The 19,306-nt window shown below is 36.1% G+C and overlaps 3 protein-coding genes across 4 annotated transcripts; all 3 read right to left on the bottom strand.

The window, feature by feature from the left end:
* Window positions 1-3,634: 3,634 nt before the first annotated feature.
* LOC18597889 (APETALA2-like protein 3) lies at window positions 3,635-7,153 on the bottom strand. Of its 2 annotated transcripts, XM_007027158.3 has the most exons (10): window positions 6,416-7,153; window positions 6,246-6,271; window positions 6,097-6,127; window positions 5,900-5,987; window positions 5,669-5,814; window positions 5,387-5,431; window positions 5,172-5,275; window positions 4,939-5,075; window positions 4,720-4,836; window positions 3,635-4,332 (listed from the first exon to the last, which is right to left on the bottom strand). In XM_007027158.3, exons 1-10 carry the CDS (start codon window positions 6,943-6,945, stop codon window positions 4,075-4,077), a joined length of 1,482 nt encoding a protein of 493 aa, XP_007027220.1. In that variant the 5' UTR covers window positions 6,946-7,153; the 3' UTR covers window positions 3,635-4,074. The 2 variants fall into 2 exon arrangements, with proteins under 2 accessions (XP_007027220.1, XP_007027221.1); XM_007027159.3 differs by lacking the exon at window positions 5,387-5,431.
* A 6,906-nt stretch (window positions 7,154-14,059) lies between these two features.
* Window positions 14,060-16,674, bottom strand: LOC18597888 (large ribosomal subunit protein uL4). Its single transcript, XM_007027156.3, has 2 exons — window positions 15,480-16,674; window positions 14,060-14,492 (listed from the first exon to the last, which is right to left on the bottom strand). The coding sequence occupies exons 1-2, from the start codon at window positions 16,590-16,592 to the stop codon at window positions 14,379-14,381; spliced, it is 1,227 nt and encodes a 408-aa protein (XP_007027218.2). The 5' UTR covers window positions 16,593-16,674; the 3' UTR covers window positions 14,060-14,378.
* Window positions 16,675-17,477: 803 nt separating this feature from the next.
* LOC18597887 (hydroxyproline-rich glycoprotein family protein) lies at window positions 17,478-19,123 on the bottom strand. The gene has a single exon (XM_007027155.3). The coding sequence runs from the start codon at window positions 18,885-18,887 to the stop codon at window positions 17,634-17,636; it is 1,254 nt and encodes a 417-aa protein (XP_007027217.1). The 5' UTR covers window positions 18,888-19,123; the 3' UTR covers window positions 17,478-17,633.
* Window positions 19,124-19,306: the final 183 nt, after the last annotated feature.

Genomic DNA, 19,306 nt, shown 5'->3' with positions numbered 1-19,306 from the left:
TGAAGTGCGAAAACAGTACGATTAGCAAAAGCTCATGAATCATGATGTAGAAGACAAAGTAGAAGTACCACTACTACTAGCTAGGTCGTCTTCTTTTCCACTACAGTAACGCAATCAGAAATATTTGGTACTTGTAGCTGCCCCTTTAAATATGAAAGCACAAAAAAAAAAAAAAAACAACTCACAGATACACAGTTCAAAGCAGGAATGCAAAGGGGCCCAGCTTGACAACGACGTTTCCAAGCCAGTAGTCTAAGTATCCAATGAAAGGTTTAAAACTGGAGGGGCCGTATCTGTACGTTGCAGGCTTACTCCACATACTATTTCTCTCACCCCCTCAGTATTCTTGTGATGGGCCTGCATGTGCATGCACGTACTCCGCAAATATGGTTTACTACTTTTTCCCAAAATTTTTACTTGTGTGTTTGTTTTAGTAACCTTTTTGACGTCAAACTTTACCCCCTGAATCTTTTATGATGGTGCGTGGTTGATTTAGTATTAAAATAAGGGAATTAGAAACGTACTCATATGATTGCATTGATACTCGTATCCAACACTTACATCTGAGTTGAGTTCGGGTAATTGCGTAAGTTTCACATGCTTATAGTGCCATTAGAACCTCAAATTGTGTGTACTATCAATTTTGAGGGAGGAAGAGAGAAAAAACAAAAAATCAAGGGGCTTATCACTGTTTCCCCCTTCTATCTCTCTTCTCCTGGAGAGAAGAAGAGGAATAATGAAAAGGGCAAAAAGAAACGTGGGGAACATACAAGCTGATGGCATGGCCTCCTCCATTGTATTCATAGAATACAAGACTTGTTCAAGGGAAAGAAAAATTCTTGGTAGTATGATTTATATAGCTACAGGAATTTGTTGATCAGGACTCTGAAGCAATGCTTCCCAAGAGCATGTTGGCCTTGATTTTTAGTGTCAGTGAAGGACAACTCAATATGCAATAGAACAGAAAGAAGAAGAATTCATCCCTACATTAATTTTTCACCCAGATCTGCCACTAGTGCAACTACTAATTTAAAAGGTGCATGTGCAGTTAAAGGTGCATTGCTTATTGTTCCTAAATCTAAGTTATTAACTCATAATTAAGCTTCTGATTATCTTAAACCCAACTTTTCAATTCGTTTAAACAGACAATTAATCTTTGAGAGGATTAACCGCGCGTTAAAATATTTAAACCATTCACTAACAATCATCACATCCATAATAAATAAATCTTTGAAGGTTTATATAGGAGTACATAAAAGTTTTAAGGCAAATTAAAGCGGCGAAGCAAGAAAAACCCTTGTAGAGTCATTCTACTGGTTACCCCACAGCACGTGGAAACCCTAGAAAGTGAAATTACGATATTTTCCTCCGCCAAGTTCCAAAACCTAAAACTAAAGGCAGTTACTGCTGGCAGACCCTACCCCTTCACAATATCAGCCAAACCCAAGGCCTAAAACCAGGAATTTCCATGTTTCAGAGTTTTAATCTACAGACTACAGTGGGAGTAATACTATGGCCTTGCACATTATGCCCTAGACACCTACTAGTATTGATTTTTGGTCCTTTTACTGCACTGCCAAAGACGCGAACAAACAGAAAAACAAAAGTTTTGTAAAAGAGTTAGGCAGAAATAGCCCTGTTATTCTAGCTGCCAAAACAGTGTCGACCACGTGGGTCATGTGGAGGACGGTGAAAGCTGTGCATTCTCCCCTCCTCCTAAACACTAGATGACTTCCTTCACCTTACATACAAAACAGGGTGGTGCAGTGGCCCAGACTGCAGACGAAAATATCAGCTTGGATATGCATGGAAAATTTCCAAAACAATATCCATGCTTTGAACTTCTAGTTGTTAACCTTCCTACATCCAGAGTTCCCATCTACCAAGTAGGCTTTCAGGAATGCATCCTGGAAATTGAAATGAAATGAAAAGAAATGGACCAAACCTATGATTAATCTAGTTCTCTCAAACAATAATATACAGACAACTGTTTGCCTCTAGAGAACTAAATGACAAAAGAGATTGCTGGCAGATGTATCTATGTGGTGTGATGGGTCATTGTGACAGCTTGTTCCCTCTATTCCCCAATCCAAATACGCAAGAGAAAACAAAACAATCAAAGGGCATTAATTTGATGCAAAGGCCCCAGTAAGAGAGGGAAGATAAGTGGATACAAACATTAATGAATGTTTACTTTAAAGTGGTAGAGTCACTGTCAGTGAAAGATACGGAGACAGCTTCTCCCTGTTTCGGGTAATATTTAGCTCTATGTACCGACTTTCAGCTGTACTACTAAATATAGGGTTTTATGCAATGACTAAACACACATTCTTTAGGAAAAAGGAGATAGCAGTAATGTAGAACTAATTAACATGTTCTATTTTTGGTTAATATATTAATTAAGCTTGTTTACAAATAAAATTCACTCTAAAAACTTTGTTATAAACAAATTATTATGTTGTGTTGTACTATATATAAGTTACAAATTCACACCAGTACATAATCATTAATCAGTCAAAACAATCTTTAAAAGGATTAATACTTCAATATTATCGTACCCATTTTTTGTCGGTTCATTTATTTGTTTTGGATGTCTTAAAATTATGTTTCTTTTTTAAATATCTATACTGAAGTCATTAATTTTTATAAAATTTCGTACAAGTAAAAAAAAACAAAAAAATTTGGAGAAAAATGAAAAATATAATATATTTCTCCATGTGTTAATCATGCATGGCTTTCCCTAAGCAGAAGGGTGGGGTTCAGGAAGGGTAACCTTTGCGCCCAAAGCACATGCATTAAAATCCTAGACAAAATGGGGTGAGGAGGGGGAGCATTGAATGGCATTCTCTACAAGGGTGGGGGCTAAGCTAACAACCAATGTGGAAATGGCCTAATGGAATTTGGCAACCTATGAAAACCCAGTGGTTAATAGACTAAACCCTTAACCTAGAATCTTTAAACCCTGGACAATAGCCAGGGGCCAAGGCCTTAAAACCAGGTTGGCGTAGAGCCCAACAACAGACCCACAGAAATAAAGAAGATGAAGAGGGAAGGCAGAGAAGAGCCGAAGTGAAGCATGACTGAGAGACAAAATTTGAGGAGATGAGAGAAGCAGCCTGGAACTGGGAAAAGGAAGGGGAGAGATACGGAACTTGAAAGCCTGGAATAATCAAAGCCTCCAAACTCCAACTATTTCTTACATTTTTACATGCAAAGGTACAATACACGCCAGGCTTTTCACGCTGCTCACAATACAGAGATCACCATTTTCCTTTTGCAGTTGCAGGCGTACTATCCTTGAGCAAAGCCGAGGAATGCAGAATTCTTTTTTATGTTACTCTTCTTTATTCTTTACTTTTTTTGGCTCACAAAAGTCCACAATGAAATGCCAGTAAATATTTTCAGTCAGAGATTGCCCCTTTTTCTTGGTTTTTCCCAGCTTGACCAGCTGGCAACCTGGTAGGAACAATCCATGATTAGATCCTTTGCCCTAATATAAACAAAGAACACGCCATTTTCACCAAAGAATATGATGTTTGGGTTAAATTGTTAATGGGGTAGTTGAACTTTAACCAATTATTATCAATTTGGGGATATGATTGGATAAACATTGGTGGTTTCATGCCATCAAAGCTTCTGTGAAAACTGAATTTTTATTGTATTCCTTCATGAACTCCTTTGGTTAGGCCGGAACATTGCGAAACTAATGATGCTAAGGGCCTTTAACATTTTCCTTTCCCTCACCCCCTACTGTAGTCTAAAGTCCGAAAATATCTTGCTGGCCACAAAATAGATGATGGAAACAAAGGTTTGGAACTATAACAGTCATTCCATTCAACCAAGGGCTCAAATTGACCCAAATTTTGATCATGATCATCAAACCAAATACACTAGTTTGATGAGGCTTTTACATGCGATGATGAACTGGATCAATTGATTTCCCCTTTTATGTACCGCCTTCCATTATATCAATTTCAGTAAGCCTGTAACCCCTTCTAATATTTTCATTGATTGCCTACCCAGACTCTCTACTCGGTAGAGAAGATACGAGATGGTGGCCATATTCTAACTTATTCAGCTCTGGCAGTAGAAATGAGAGATGTTCGGGTTTGTGATGGCCGGAGGGAAATGGTGGCGGTGGAGGAATGTTGTGTTAGGAATGCAAAGTTGGCCAGCAGCAGCTGATGGGGAAGTAATTGTTGAAGACGAGAATCCTGATGATGCTGCAGTAGGGAAGAGTGGCACTGGATTTGCCCCACCGTAAAGGCCTTGGATTTGCCATGCCCAGTTTGGTGCATAATCTACTTCCATCCTCTTCTCTATTGCTCTTTCCTGTCAACAGCAAAAGAAATTAAATCCTAAAATTATCATACATCATTCATTGTCAAGAGGAAATAAGAAAACACTATCATTGATCATTAAACCTACAACATCAGATTGTTGTTTATATTACAACAAAAACCTCTTCTACGGGTAAGAATTAGTTTTCCTTCTAACTTATCACTTCCATTTTCATAATAGTTCATTGCCAGTGGAAATTATGTAAGGTGGAAGAAGAGTAAAGAATAGAATGAAGTGTATTATTCAGCAATCAGTAGCATTGTAAAATGTTCAAAATAAAATTTGGCCTAAGACTGAAAGAACCCACTACATTCAAAGCAAAATTCATGTTTATGATCAAACAATTTCAGAGACTAACCAGAGAAATGTGGAGCTTACCCTATAAACAGGAAAGAAACTGGGATTTGCACCATTCCAGTTTTGAAGGTGCTTGAATGCCATCGCCTGGCCAAGACTAGGTTGAACCCTCATCGTTGCCGGAGCAGAGTTGTCAATCTGAAAAGGAAGAATATAAGCTTTTTAAGCAAATAAGTGCCTTCTACAATCAGAGAGCTGAATTAATCCTGAGGGTAATTTTGAAATTATGATTGACATTACCCTTGCTCCTGTCTCAACTGGCAGGCCATCCCATCCACGCTGGATAGCAAAGTTGTCTGAATTGTTATTCTCCTTTTGGGGATCAGATGTATATGGGGGTGCAATGCCCAAGTTCAGGTCAAGACCTTGATTTCGGTCTGTAACAAGAGGGTTGAGAATTCACTGTACACTGACACTCAAAAGAATTGTTTATAGACATATTCACATGACAGATTCCTAAAAACAAATATTACCTCCATTATCAGATTCTGAGATTAGCTCCCCCTCATATGTGCTTGGCTCAAAGTTGGTAACCGCTTCTCTTCCATTACATTTTATGGCAGCCTTGTCATAAGCCCTGATTTTCAAAGAATCAAAACACAGATAAGGAGAATTGGAAGTCAAGCTGGGTGGGAAATCAATTAATTGGTAGTATTACAAGGGAGATTGAATTTCTGATCTAAAGGACCTTGCTGCTTCTATCTCGCTATCGAATAGCCCAAGATATATATACCTGCAGGAAAGGAATATATACTAACCCAATAAAAATCAAAATTTCCAGCAGTTACCATGAACCAATTCATTCATGATTCAACATCCTAGTTTACTTTCACTATTTTAAAACAACATATGCAAACCATATTTTACCGTTTTAGATATAACAAAAGTAAACAGACTCAAATTAATATAACTAAATACATCAAACAGAAAAATAGAATTAAAAGTCATAAACTAGCCAAAGGGTGCTCACTTCTTGCCAAGAAATTGGCCCATTCGAGCTTCCCATCGGCCACATTTGTGCAATGTAACTCCCCTGTATTTGGAACTTCCTCTTGAAAAACCAGTGCTCTGCCTTCGCAGGATATGCACAAATTCCTCCTTGGTAAAATTACTCATCTACAAAACCAAAAGTCTCTTTAAATTAATTCATTGTATCATTTTTCAGGAAGCACAAATTAAATTAAACAAATCAAATCCCAACCTGCTTAACATCTTCTTCATAATCATTAACATTAAAATTAATATCCGCATCAACTCCACGGAACTTGATCGCTGCTCGATCATATGCCCTGTCACCCCACAAAAATTTTTAAAAAAAGATAAATAAATAAATAAAAATAACCCCAGATTTTCAACGTATATTCCGAAAATAACCTTAATCCTTATGAGAAATTGTACCTTGCTGCAGCATGTGCTGTGTCAAACCCCCCTGTAGAAAGTCAAAAACAGCCGGATTTTCATAGATTATAATAAAAAACCCACAGTTTTTAAGCCTCTCGAAAAGGAAAAAAGAACAAAAGAAGGATCAAGGATTAAATGCCCCTCACCCAAGTACACTTGTTTCCCACAATCCCTGCATTAAATTAAAAGAAAAGACAAAACAGCCAATGAGAAAACAGAGGAAGAAAAACAAGTTTTAAATACTAGAGTTAAGCAAAATTAATTAACAATAATGAAGGATTGGTTAAGATACTGATAACAAAGTAAAATAGCTAACCAAATATGAGACTCCCATCGCCCAGTTCTACGATAAAACGTGACGCCACGATATTGAGAACTTCTGGAGCGGGGCCCACGTCGACTCTTCTTCACTTGCTGCTTTAACTGAACCTGCTGTTGTTGCTGAGCTGCGATCCTCTGCTCCGCGGCTCCACAGTGTTGCTCCGAAGCTTCCCGGGACTTACCGAGATCCAGCCATTCCTTCTGCGACGATCCCGTTGACTTCCCGCCACCTCCCTGAACGTTGACCGGGAAAAGCGGGATGGTCCTTTGGTTGTTCTCCCTTTTCTCGGTGGTTTTGAGGATGCCGAAGGAGTAAGCGAAAGTGTCGGCGGCAGCGGCGTTGGAGGAAGAGTCATCGTCGCCTGTAGTGGTGGTGGTGTCGGCGTTGACGATGGAAGAATCGAAGCTCCCGGAATTTTCCATTTGCTTATTATTATAACCAGAAAAGTCTGGAAGCGCCTCTCCCGCCATCTCAACTGAATCATCACCACCCGAAATAACACTCAAGTTAAGATCCAGCATCATAACTAAGTCCCAAAAAAGAAAACCAAAACTGAAATGGAAAATAAAGAAGAACTTGAAAGTATAAAAAGACGAAGCAGAGAGGATGGGTGGGTGAGTTGCGGGAAGGCAAGGAAGGAGATATCAAGGGAGAGGCTGCATTTGTTTGTTGGGTGGAGGGTTTGGAGGTTTGTGATTGTAAAGGAGAGAGGGAGGAAACAACAATGAGCAAGAGAGAGAAAAGAGAGGGAGAGGGCCGAGGTGGGGGGGAGAGGGGTAGGGGAGGGTCCCTCAAAAGGGAAAGATGGGACGTATGAGGGAACAAGTAGCTGCTGTTTTGCCATTTTGGAACATTTTTTTTTCTTTAAATTATATTCAAAACCCCCTCCATTCTCTCTCTTTCCTCCTTTCTTTTTTTCTTAATAATTTTGTTTGCAATGTAAAGGCATATGTATACACATAAAAATAGAATATTAAAGACAAAGATTTTCCTAAATAAAATAGTTACACTTCCTATCTATTTTTCTTTTTTAGTAAATCCTAAATAATGTTTTTAAACATATAATACTTTTATTTTAAAAAAATTATTTAAATTAATTTTTAGTGTTTTATTTATTTTATCATATTAAAAAACATTAAATATATATTTTAAAATTTTTAAAATTTTCATATAAAATATATTAAAATTAAAAACTTCATTTAAAATTTAAAAAAATTGATAAATGTTTAGCCAGCCAACCTTTCAGTTAAACGGCCAAACAACAAATTCTTTTAGTACTAGTATTCCAAACCCATAAAATTTCCTTCTTAATCCAAAATGGAAATGGTGGGATTTGGTACTAGCTAATAATCATCCTTTTGTCTTATATATACAACTGTGATGATCTAACAAGCTTTCATAAATAGTTTATGTTTTCACCACTAAATGGAAAATAGTAGGAACAATAGTTAATTTAAGTTTACCTTTATCCACTCCATCACCCCTTTCTTAATTACTCCAAACTCATATCAAAGGGACAAAAAACAAAGGGTACTAACACCAACCCACAAAATCATTTTGCTTTGCATGGGTATAATTGATAGTACCAGTACTAGATGGGGTTTCATTGCTTTAGGTAGAGCTAAAGTTTGATAATGAAGGAAGGAGAAGAGAGCAGAGGGTTCAATTTCAGGCTGGTGGGAGATAAGGTGAGATAATAATGAGGGGACACCCAAAAAAATAAAAGAAAGGAGGTTTCAAAGCTGGTAATCGAGTGGTGTTTAGACTAGCACTAGCTAGCCTTAGGCTTAGAGACTGTTGCCAGAGAAAAGCTCCCCCCCACCACCCTCATCCAACACGTGTCTCTCATCTGGATGTTCTTTCTTAGGTTTTGGACGGCCCTGATGAACCTCCCCAGTTAGACTTTAAGGTTATTTTATTATAAAGCCTGGTAGTGTCCCCTCATTAAAAACTTCGCATATTTCTGCATTTTTCCTTGGCTTCTAAAAGAAACTCCCATGGTTGATTAATGCTTCTTTCAATCACATGTTAAAAATTGAAATCAAATGAACATAAATTGTTCCCCATCTCCTGTTGTCGATTGATGTTCTATTTATTATTTTTTTTTCTAATTTTACGCTAAATGTCTGTTGATTTATAAATTTTCAAAATTAATATTTTTTATTAATAATATAAAATTGAACACGTGATATCAAATTATGAAAAGAGATAAAAAGTTTATATTTGAATTTAATATCCCAATTATATTTAATACACTATATTTGTTAAATTTAAATGAGTACCAAATCACATTAATGAATTTTTTTCCCCATAAATACCATATTCACCAATTGGCCAACCGTGCACTGGTTTGATGTTAATGTTACATCCTATTCATTTATAGCAACAGGCTAATTCTGACATATTGGGAAAACATGCTATTTTTAGATATGTTAAGCTTAGACAGCATCGAAGATGAAACAAAGTAATTTCTTTTTTTCTTTTTGGCTGAAAAGAGTTAAAAGGCTTGGGATGTTGAGATTGTAATTGGATCAAAGAGTTAATAAATTTGTCACTACTTTAGCTCTGTAACTATCTTTACCAAAAAATAGTTTATTTACAAGAAAACTTGCTTGCTATAGGTTTCCATTAAAAGGGCAAAACAAATTTTCTAGAACGAGTAAGCCTAAGATGATAGGGAGTTCGGCTCAAAGACTATTTAGACAAGATTGTTTTAAATGTTGAAATCCCCTCCCTATTGGCCTTATCCTTGGAGAAGGTAGGATCACCTCTATGTTATAATAATTACTTATTCAATAATTTTTCAGATTTAACAATCAAATTCATATTTAATGTGAGATAATGTATCACAATCCCATTTAACTTTTCGAATTTAAATCACCTGACTGTAAAAATTTTAAGTTCAAGTTATTAATAGTAATTGACTTAGACCCTTATATAAATTTTAACAACCACATTAACATTTAGTATAAGATAGAGTATTACAATTCCACCTAACTATTCGAATTTTAAATCACGTGTTTCTTAAAAATTTAAGTTTAAGTTACTAATAATGATTAATTTTAATCTTTATATATAATGTGTGATAGCATTTCATAATCCTACCCACTTAAATCTCATAGGACTAATATTTCATTACCCAATATGGAAGCTCACATCAGATTGACACGCATTTTTATACCAATTATAATGACCTGAATCCAAACATCATTGATCTAATAACTTTTAAAACTTAAACCATGTGACTAAGAATTTTAAACTCAAATTGTTAATAATGATTAACTTAAACTATTATATAAATATTTACAATTACACCCACATCTGATGTTGGATATTCATTGTTGTGATTGAGACTAATTTAACATCCAGACATAAATGAATTATGACGATTTTCAAGGCTTCGTGTGGTAGATACTTAAAAACAATGTGTAAAAAAAATAAATAAAATATTAATAAATTAATAAAAGCTAATAAAAAGCATAAAAATCAATGGAACAATCTAAATGATCCATGAATAATTATCTAAGATGAATAGTTTGGTTGCTTTTTTTTTTTGTAATAAGGAAAAAAAACAGACTTCTAGTACTAAATGAGAAGTGTAAGACTACAAAAATATAAGAGTCGTGATCACAAATCAAATATCAAATGAAAATATAAAATAATCCTTGAAATGAAACTATTTAAAAATCTTTGAATAAAAAAAATTTGATTGTTAGATATATAATTATCCCAAACACAATTGTGTTATCTTTTTCTTTTTCCGTGTCATTTCTTAATCTGGAGTTAATTAAGTTAAAACATAAAGATTTTTTTTATAATATAAAAATATATAATAATTTCAATTTAAGACCTCTACATGCTTTGGTTAGGCTCAAGTAATAAAAAGACAAAATTATACTCTTAATATTTTTATTAATAATAAATTAATTACATATCAAGGTGTCAACTGTATACTTTTCCGTAAATTAATGGTCAAACAAATGAAAACTGAAATTAAAGAAAGTAAAATTGGATTCTAAAAAAAAAAGAAAAAAAAAAAGGAATAACAGAAAGCAGAAAATGATGATCAAAAGGGCACCTGCTCCCATGAACAAGAAGATTGTTTTTTCAGAATAAAAATTTGCAAATTGCGTGGCGATTGTCTTAGGTTAGAGAGGGCAGCATCCGTACACGTCGCCAGCGTGATAGAAAGGCTACACCTGTGCATACATGTGGGCCTAACCCGAACCAGATGGGCCCACCCGAATAATCTTTGGCCGAGGCTATCTCGTAATCTCGTTTGTTTTGAAACAAACGGGCGTTCCATTTTTATATATTTTTTAATATTATTAAAAAAGAATTTACTTTTTATTTTATTTTATTTAAAAAAAATGAGAAATTTGTCCTTTTCAAAGACGAGAAATAGAATGCCCGACGTGTCCTCGGCAGATGCGAAAAAATTGGACGAAAAACAGCATGTGCCTTTTTTATCTTACCCCACGCCATGTGCTTTGGAAATCACGTTCCTTCATTTTTACTATTTTTTAATCATTATCCTACAGTCTTTTTAAATTAATACAATAATATTATCAATTAATTTTAAATTAGATAATCTATTTAAAAATTTAATATGGTATTGAAGCATGCTTTTGTCTTCTTCATTAGTTTATCATATGATACAAAATGATGATAAAAAATATATTATATCAATGAAATTAAAAATAAAGTAAAATATATATTTTTTAAGTTTTATTTAAAATTTCAAGTGAGTTCGTTAATATTTGAAATGAATATTCTCTCAAAAAAATATATTCCGCTTAATATATAAATCTAGTCGTTAATTAATTGTTAGTGTTTTTGTTAGTTTGATAACGTGGTATTATTGAAAATATAATTTTATCATTTATTAATTTTAAAAAAATTAAGAGAGCATAAATCGATGCTCTTTATTTTTTTTTTCAAAAATATATATAATAATAATGTTTTATATTAATAAAAAAGAAAAAGCATTTTAATCATTTCATATTTTATATTAATGATGTTTATACTTTTAAGGTAGATTATTTATTTTGAAAACTAATAGACTTAAGTGTAATTATGACTAAAAGTTAAGATATGAAAATATATTATCCTTAAAAATATATTAAGAATTTAAATGTGATAAAGATTTTTTTAATAATTATTAATTAATTTTAAGTTTAATATTCATCATAAAAATTTAAGATTTAAATATATTTCACACTTAGTCATCGTAATGGTTAAAACTATTTAAAGTTGGAAATTATCCCCTCCACTTTGCTCTCTTTTAGGTGGCGGGGGTTTTGCTTTCCTACATTCCATTCGACTTTAAAGAGAGTAGTGCAAGACAGTTCTTAGGCAAAAATATAATACACATCACTTTAGACCAACATAAAATATACGGTTGGAAAGAGAATTTGGTTTGATGATAAGAAAAGTAGTAGAAAGTTTTAAGGTTTGAATTTTGGAATTAACGAAAAATTCTTTATGCAAAGTAACGAAAGCAACTCTTCATGGTTACCTAAAAAAAAAAAAAAAAAAACCTTGCTAGATAAATTCAAATGAGAATAAATTGTTTTCGTTATTAATTTTAATTAATTTACTTAACAAAAAGTTTATGAATAAATTCAAAAATATTTAAATAAAATTTTATTTTTTATTATATTTAATCAAATTTTAATATTTTTATTTTAAACTTAATAAGTTGTTATAATTAACTATTAACTATTGCCATGTTAATCAAAATATCAATCTTTATGTTATGTCTATGTGACATTGACATAGTATTCTTATATAATTATGTGAAGTTGTTAATAATAAATTAATGTCACGTGACATAAGATTGATAAATAATATTTTGATTAGTAATAATTAATTCATTGTTAATTATAAATATTTATTTATTTAAAAATAAAATATAAAAATTAATTAAATATAATAAAAAATTAAAAATTATTTAATTTTTTAAAAAATAATTTAAAATAATTTTATGTTTTTACAAACAAAATTAAAGACTATCAAAAGAATTAACAGATAACTGTGAACTTACTACGATTTTTTTTTTTTCATAATTTTAATTTATCATTTGTTATGTTGTTTAAATGTGAGGCAGTAAGTAGGGCGTAGGCCATCTACTTAACAACATCAGCCTAAATTTATTTACTGCGTGATGATGGAAGTTTTAAACAAGATGCGCCTGGAAAAGCCGCAACTTTTGACTTTGGGATTTTCCAAATATCCCGCAGAGGGAAATCCAGCTAGCTGATAATTTTTAATGTATCTTTGTTTTAATTTGCAGTCAGCTAAGTACAATATCTCGAGTAAACAAATTTGTTTGAGGTTCAGGAAAAGCCTTAGCCTGTTTATATTTTTACCCATGAAAGTGAGTGTAAGTTGGGAGGGAGATTAGATTAGCAAGCAAACTCAAAAAAAAAAGACAAGTTGTTGATCATGGCGACATCCTAGTTTGTCACTAACATTAATTTAATACAATTTCAGGTTGTGCCATCTGCTTAAATACTAAAAATTTTGAGATGCGCAATACAAAGTACTAGCTCGAGGAGATTAAGAGTGTCCAAAAAATTATTAACTAAATAGCAAGTTGGACCATAAATAGTAACCTCAAATATCTGAAGTTGCTATCCCTTTTTTAATGGTCTCGGTGCGTCAATGCATGCGAATATTGCTCTGAGCCCACACATATTAAGGAGGAGCTCAAATCTTTATGCCAACAAAAGTTTCTAATTTGGGGTCAGATTGTAAGATTGTATGTTAAGAAAAATGCTTAAGCACTGATTAGATAATAATAGTTGCATGATCTGAGACACCCCTAATCATTTTTTTTTTATGGAAATGGAATGCAGCTACAAGTTAAATGTTATGATCTCACATCACTAAAAGATAAAATAAATATTAAGTATATAAATATGAGTCATCACTATTTATTAAATTTATCTTTTGAGTTGAAAATAAAAATTCATGATTTATAAATTATTTTCAAAATTTAAAATCGCATGAGATTATGTTTACATTCTAACCCGCAACACTACAAGCTCGGCTTAGCTGACCCTTAATCTTGACATCCTCCGATTAAGTAATAATAAGTTGGGAGGTTAATGGCTCATTACTTTCACATAAGCTTTGAGATATGAGGATTTTGGTGAAGATAAAGGAGGTGTGGCCTTCCCGTGCAGCCAGAGTATATTGGGTAATGCGTTAACAAATAATACTCCAAGTTCTGGCCAATAGGCCCGAAACCCAATGGCCCCTCGTATTCTTTTGAAGCACATATCCCCCTCCCCCTACCAAGAACAAAATGTTTGGCCCAAAGAAAAATAGAAAGATCCAAAGAAACTTAAATAAAAAATTTAATATTAGATTTTCAACAAAATACTTATAAATAAAAAACTACAAAATTATTTTTTTTACAAACATCGTAATGTTATTTTTTTTACATTTTAAACATTACAAGTAATCACACATTACCTATAATCAAATTATATTATAAGATACTATATTCACATTACATTATAAGATACCATGCCTGTAATCAATTTTCATCCTCTTTTTCCTGCCTTCCCACTTGCTTTATTTTCACTCTACCTACCAACCAAACATATAGCGTCGAAGAAAACAACCAAGTAATAGAAAAATGAATTAAAGCTTTATTAGGAACCAGTCTTAACTAGATGGACACTGCAAAATAAACATTTCGGTAACAGAAAAGACCAACGAGACACCTTAAAACTATTTAATTCTTGTCTCATTTCAAAAGAAACTATTCCAATAGCCATAAATAATAACAAGACAGGGCGGAGGCCAGAAAAACAATAGCATGGGAGCATGCCATTCCACCCATTCTCATCCATAACTTGAAACAGCAAAGGAAATAAAATGTCAACACCAAAACAAAACTGCTACAAACATTCTCTGCAGGAATTTTCTAAAGCCAAAAACTAAATTACTGCGACACACCCAACCACTTAGAGAAGTTCTCAAACTCTGTGTAATCACTGTCTGAGATCATTGTCTGATACCATGCTTTGCCTGCTGTCTTGATTGCTGTTGCCTCCTCCTGAAACATCCAAGAGAAGCACAAAAGGAAAAACTAGGGGAGTCAACAATAGTGATTAAAAACAAAAAGTAAACACAACATGTGGGCTAGAATCATTAATACAAAAATATTTCCTCAAAAGATGAACAAAGAATAAAATTGCATGCCAGAGAAGATATGGGTAAAGAGTCGAATGAGGCCTCAGAACGTAAAAACAGAATGACAAATGCAGGAAACAATGTGAATCTTACAAAGATGCAAAACTTGACAACATAATTTGAATACCACCAAAACAACTAGAACAAGGAAAAAGAGAAACAAAGGCTGGCAATACAATCCATTTTGGGCGCAAAGTCATGCTAAACATAAATTGGAATAATTAATGCATTAAACTCATCTTTCTACCATAGGACTAAACTAAATGACTTAAGTCAAATAAACAAATAGCTCCCACTTCCTACCATTCTCTTGACAAAATCACAACAACTGATAAACATGTAGAAAAGATGACTCAAGAACATGTATGAATCAGAGTCAAACCAAATTAGAATCACTCTCCTCATGCCAGTTACATGTACCATATGCCGAGATTTAATCAAAAGCAACCAAGCATCCTATTAAACAGTGTTACAGCCGCAACAGCACCTTATCGTCAATAGAGGTAATATCTCAACAATAAAACCAGTTAACACTAAAATAGCACACTTCTAGGAGTTCCGCATCCAAAAGAGTGATCTCATAAGCACAAAAAAAATCTAAATACAGCAATTAACCAAACAATTAGAAGCAGCGATGAACAAAACGATTCATTTAATCATACAAATAATCACAAGCCAATTCAAGGAACAAAACATCCAAAGGCATTAAACATTAAGTCAAAGCACATACTACATAATTCAATTGACATATAAAAGGCATCAGCCTAACCCACAGAAATTCCACATTATCATCATTAAGAAGCTCAGAAGCATTTACAAAATATACTAAAACAAAACAGAAATGATATACCTTAGAAACGGGCTTCCTCTTCTTGTCAAGCTTCTCCTTCTTGGCCTTAACACGTTGTGCCTCAGCCAAAAGGGCCATCCTCCTAGCAGTCTTCGCATATGGGTTCAACTTCAGCATAACATTCAAGTTCTTAAGTGGATTCTTCTTCAAAGGTGCCCTCTTGATCTCGTTCTTAATCGGCTTCACTACAGACTGGACCTCATCAGAGTTAATAATCCTAGCAAGGTCAGCATTGACCATCTTAGCGCGGGGCAAAACGTACCCTTTCTTCTTCTCAGAAGGCTTATCAAATGACCCGTAAATCGAGTCCAGCTTCTCGTAAGCCGACTTGGTCCAGATAACGAACCTTCCAAGGTGTCCACCAGGAGCGAGTTTCAACAGATTAAGCCTCTCCACGTTGGCAACCTCGACTCCAGGAATGTTCCGGAAGGCTTTAACGAGCTTTGCACCCTCTGTTCCGTAAACAATCAACGGACCTTTACGGGAAATGTACCTCCGGTTCCTCATTTTTCCTTTTCCAGGTCGGATTCCTTGGCTGTCCTTAGCCTTTTCCACATCAGGATATGCTCCGACCTGCTTCAAAACCTTAATTGCAGCCGAGGTTTTCTCCACGCCCTCCACAGCGTCGGATACGACCAGAGGCATCTCCGAGACGGCCTCGATGCGGTGGCCACGTGCCATCACGAGGGCAGGAATAGCAGAGGCAGCGATGGCGGAGGCAACGGCGTAACGCTTCTGGTTAACGTTGATTTTCCGGTGCCAGCGGCGCCAGATCTTGGTAGGAGCAAACATGCGGCCACCACGACACATGTTTCCAAAAGCACCTTGGCCTGCGCGGTGAGTACCGCCACCGGGAACACGGGGGATACGTGAGACGGCACGGCCGGTACCCCAGGATTCGGCGGAGGTCTGGTGACCAGCACGTTTGGAGACGGCATAGGGTTGGCGGCGGTTTTTGGAGATGTTGTCGTGGACGAAGGTGACGATGTCGGGTCGGATCGAGGCTTTCATGACATCAGCGAGAGGGACGGTTGGGCAGGCGTCAGTGGCCATGTCGGATTCTATAGTCTGGACAGAGACTAGAGGGCGGACGGCAGCAGCCGCGGCTGCCATTGTTCAAGGTTTGGGTAGTGAGAGAGTGTTGGGAAAATGAAGTAAAAGATGTAAGACAGAGAGGGCTCTAGGGTTTTGAGGAGTGCGGATGTGTAAAGAGAATATGGTAGGGTTTCAGTTGTTTGGTTCCGGGGTTTAGCCTGTTCTACCAGGTAACGGGCCTACGAGGATGAGTTTGGGCTGCTACACCCTAATATAATATATGGGCCATGATATGTCAATATGGACTCTACACCAGCCTAGCCTATATAAATGATTGAAGATTGAGCCTGTCCAAGCTTTTTGCCATTTTTCATTCCGAAAAAATCAGGTTGAAACTTGGAACATTCAATTTCATATTAACTCCTGAATATTGCAAGATTGGGGGTTTTCGTTTCTTTTTTTTTTTTTTAATTTAATTTCTTATTATTCAAACTATTGGAATTATACAACTCAATATGAACTATCACACCTTCAATATCAATTATCTAAAAATAAATAAATGGTCAGAATTCATCTACCTTCTCCACTCTTCCTCCTTCTAAACCACTACCTTCTCCACCTTCTGCAAGAAAGATCACCTCTGTTGTGTCTGCAAGTACCAAGTGTATGCAACCCTCGCAGATTTGTAGCTCTTTGTTCACAGAAATAACAGTTCTCGCAACTTTCTATATCCCATCAATGGTTCTGTAACGAATAATGGTAAAAGAATTGCTTTCCTTTCCTAGCACCATCTATTGTTTACCAGGATAGTGTCCAATCAATGGTTTGAATGCAGGATGTTTTACTGAATGTTTAGTGTAAACCAAAACCAAATCCGTCTCATTTTCAATTCTGATACATGACAAGAAATAATTATATATCTAAAAAATGCAATTATTTTCCAACTAAAGGAATTCAGATGGGTTAGTGAAAAGGACTCTACAAATTGCAAATTACTTAGCATTCGGGTACATGAATGAAACTCAGAATTCCATTTTGTCCCTAAAATTATGAGTTACATATTGCAGGTACACTTACTTCAAGTACTTCAAACTACCAATCATTCAAACCATCACACTATCAATCTTCATCATCAGAGCTTCCCTCATCACTACTATAATCACTGCTATCATCATCAGGATCCAGGATATCCAGCTCAACATGTCGCACCTGGATTGGCTCAGGTGGCTTATGCAATCCTGGAGGCGGAACAGGCCGCAAGTGTGGCTCTTCCATCCTAGGTATAGGCAAGGAGTCCAACGGAGGCAGTGGCACTGGGTCCCCAGGCTTCCATCCAGGTGGTGGCACAGGCAGATTGGTTGGCAACTCCACTGGCATCCCAGGTTTCCAGCCTGATGGAACTGTAAAGTTTGGAGGAAGCAAACCCTGAAGGGCTGCCAAATTTGCAAGTGGATTGGTATCCACAGGCTGTGCAGGTGGTGGCTCAATGATTGCCTCGACAGCTTTCTCCTTAGCCTCAACTGCTTTAGGCAAACCGACATCAAGATCAGCAAAGGCATACAGCTGAGAAGCACGCATCTGCTCCTCTTGCGGAGCCGGGGGGAGTGCCCCGCGAAGAGGTGCCTGTCCAGCACCAAACTCCGGAGGTGCAAAAGTAGTATAACTAATCCGATGCGCATACGACAAAATATCCGACAAATTCAACTGAGATGCGACCGTTGTGGTACTAGAATCATCATCACCCCCACCACCATCCTCCTCCAATTTCAACCTCTTAGGCCGCCGATAATCAGAATAATCATCAACAAGCATATCAAGAACCCGTTCCGCCTCTTTAAGTTTATTAGCAAAAGCAAGAATTGCACCATCATTGGACCTAATTTCCCTCGCAATCTTCTGCTTAAAATCTTGAAGATCCAGGATTTCTTGGAGTTGGGCAACGGCTTCGAAGAGTTGGGTTTGGAGGGAAGTGAATAAGGAGAGGACTTCTTTGGTTGAAGTTGGGGTGGATTCAAGCGGAGGGGGAGGCGTTGTTTGGATTTGCGAAGAGAGGAAAGAAGGGAGAGATCCGCGAAAGGCGGACACCCAGACGGTACGATTCGGGGAGACTTCAAAGAGTTTGGAAGCTAAGGAGGCCATTTGGAGGAGGAGGGATTGTGCTCTGGGCAGTGGAGGGAGAAGAGAAAGTAGCGCTGACGAGGTGGTTGTGGCGGAGAGATTGGTGGAGCTAGGTTGTTGCTGCTGCTGCGGCGGCGGTTGGGGCTGGGGTTGGGAAGAAGGGTATTTTGGAGGGGTAGGGTTTTGCAGAGAAGGTGAGTTGGGGTTCGTTAAGCCCAGCCTGGCTGGGGATTGCACTATCTGATGTTGCAGCATTTTCAATTTGCTTGATCTAAAACTATTTTCCCCAATGAAATTTTCCAAGTAATTGCAAAGAAAAGAAAGCGATTTGAGATATGCCTTAATCTGACAAAAAATAAACAACCCTAGAGGCTAGAATTCGCAAAGAAATAACCGAGAAAAAGCAGCTGAACCCCAAACCGTTCATTGATTTAACAGAGATGTAATCTTACCAACACCAACAGCAAATCAGATTTTCCTTCACATATTTTGCTCTGTCAAGTAACAGATTGAAGAAATGTTCCCGGAGAAATGTGTGAAAAACTTGACTGGAGACTCCAGAAGACTATAGAAAGGAAGAGGGAGAAGGCAAATCAGTGGTTGCCGATGGTCGCGGGTCGGGGCAGTTTTCTTACGGGTATCAGAAAGGGACAACGAGATGGTCCGACCCAGAA

This window comes from Theobroma cacao, chromosome 5 (genome assembly GCF_053813885.1).
Source record: "Theobroma cacao isolate CCN51 chromosome 5, ASM5381388v1, whole genome shotgun sequence".
In the NCBI taxonomy this organism is placed as follows: Eukaryota; Viridiplantae; Streptophyta; class Magnoliopsida; order Malvales; family Malvaceae; genus Theobroma; species Theobroma cacao.
Note: the sequence above shows the minus strand (reverse complement) of the source record. Positions and strands in the feature narration are given on the sequence as shown.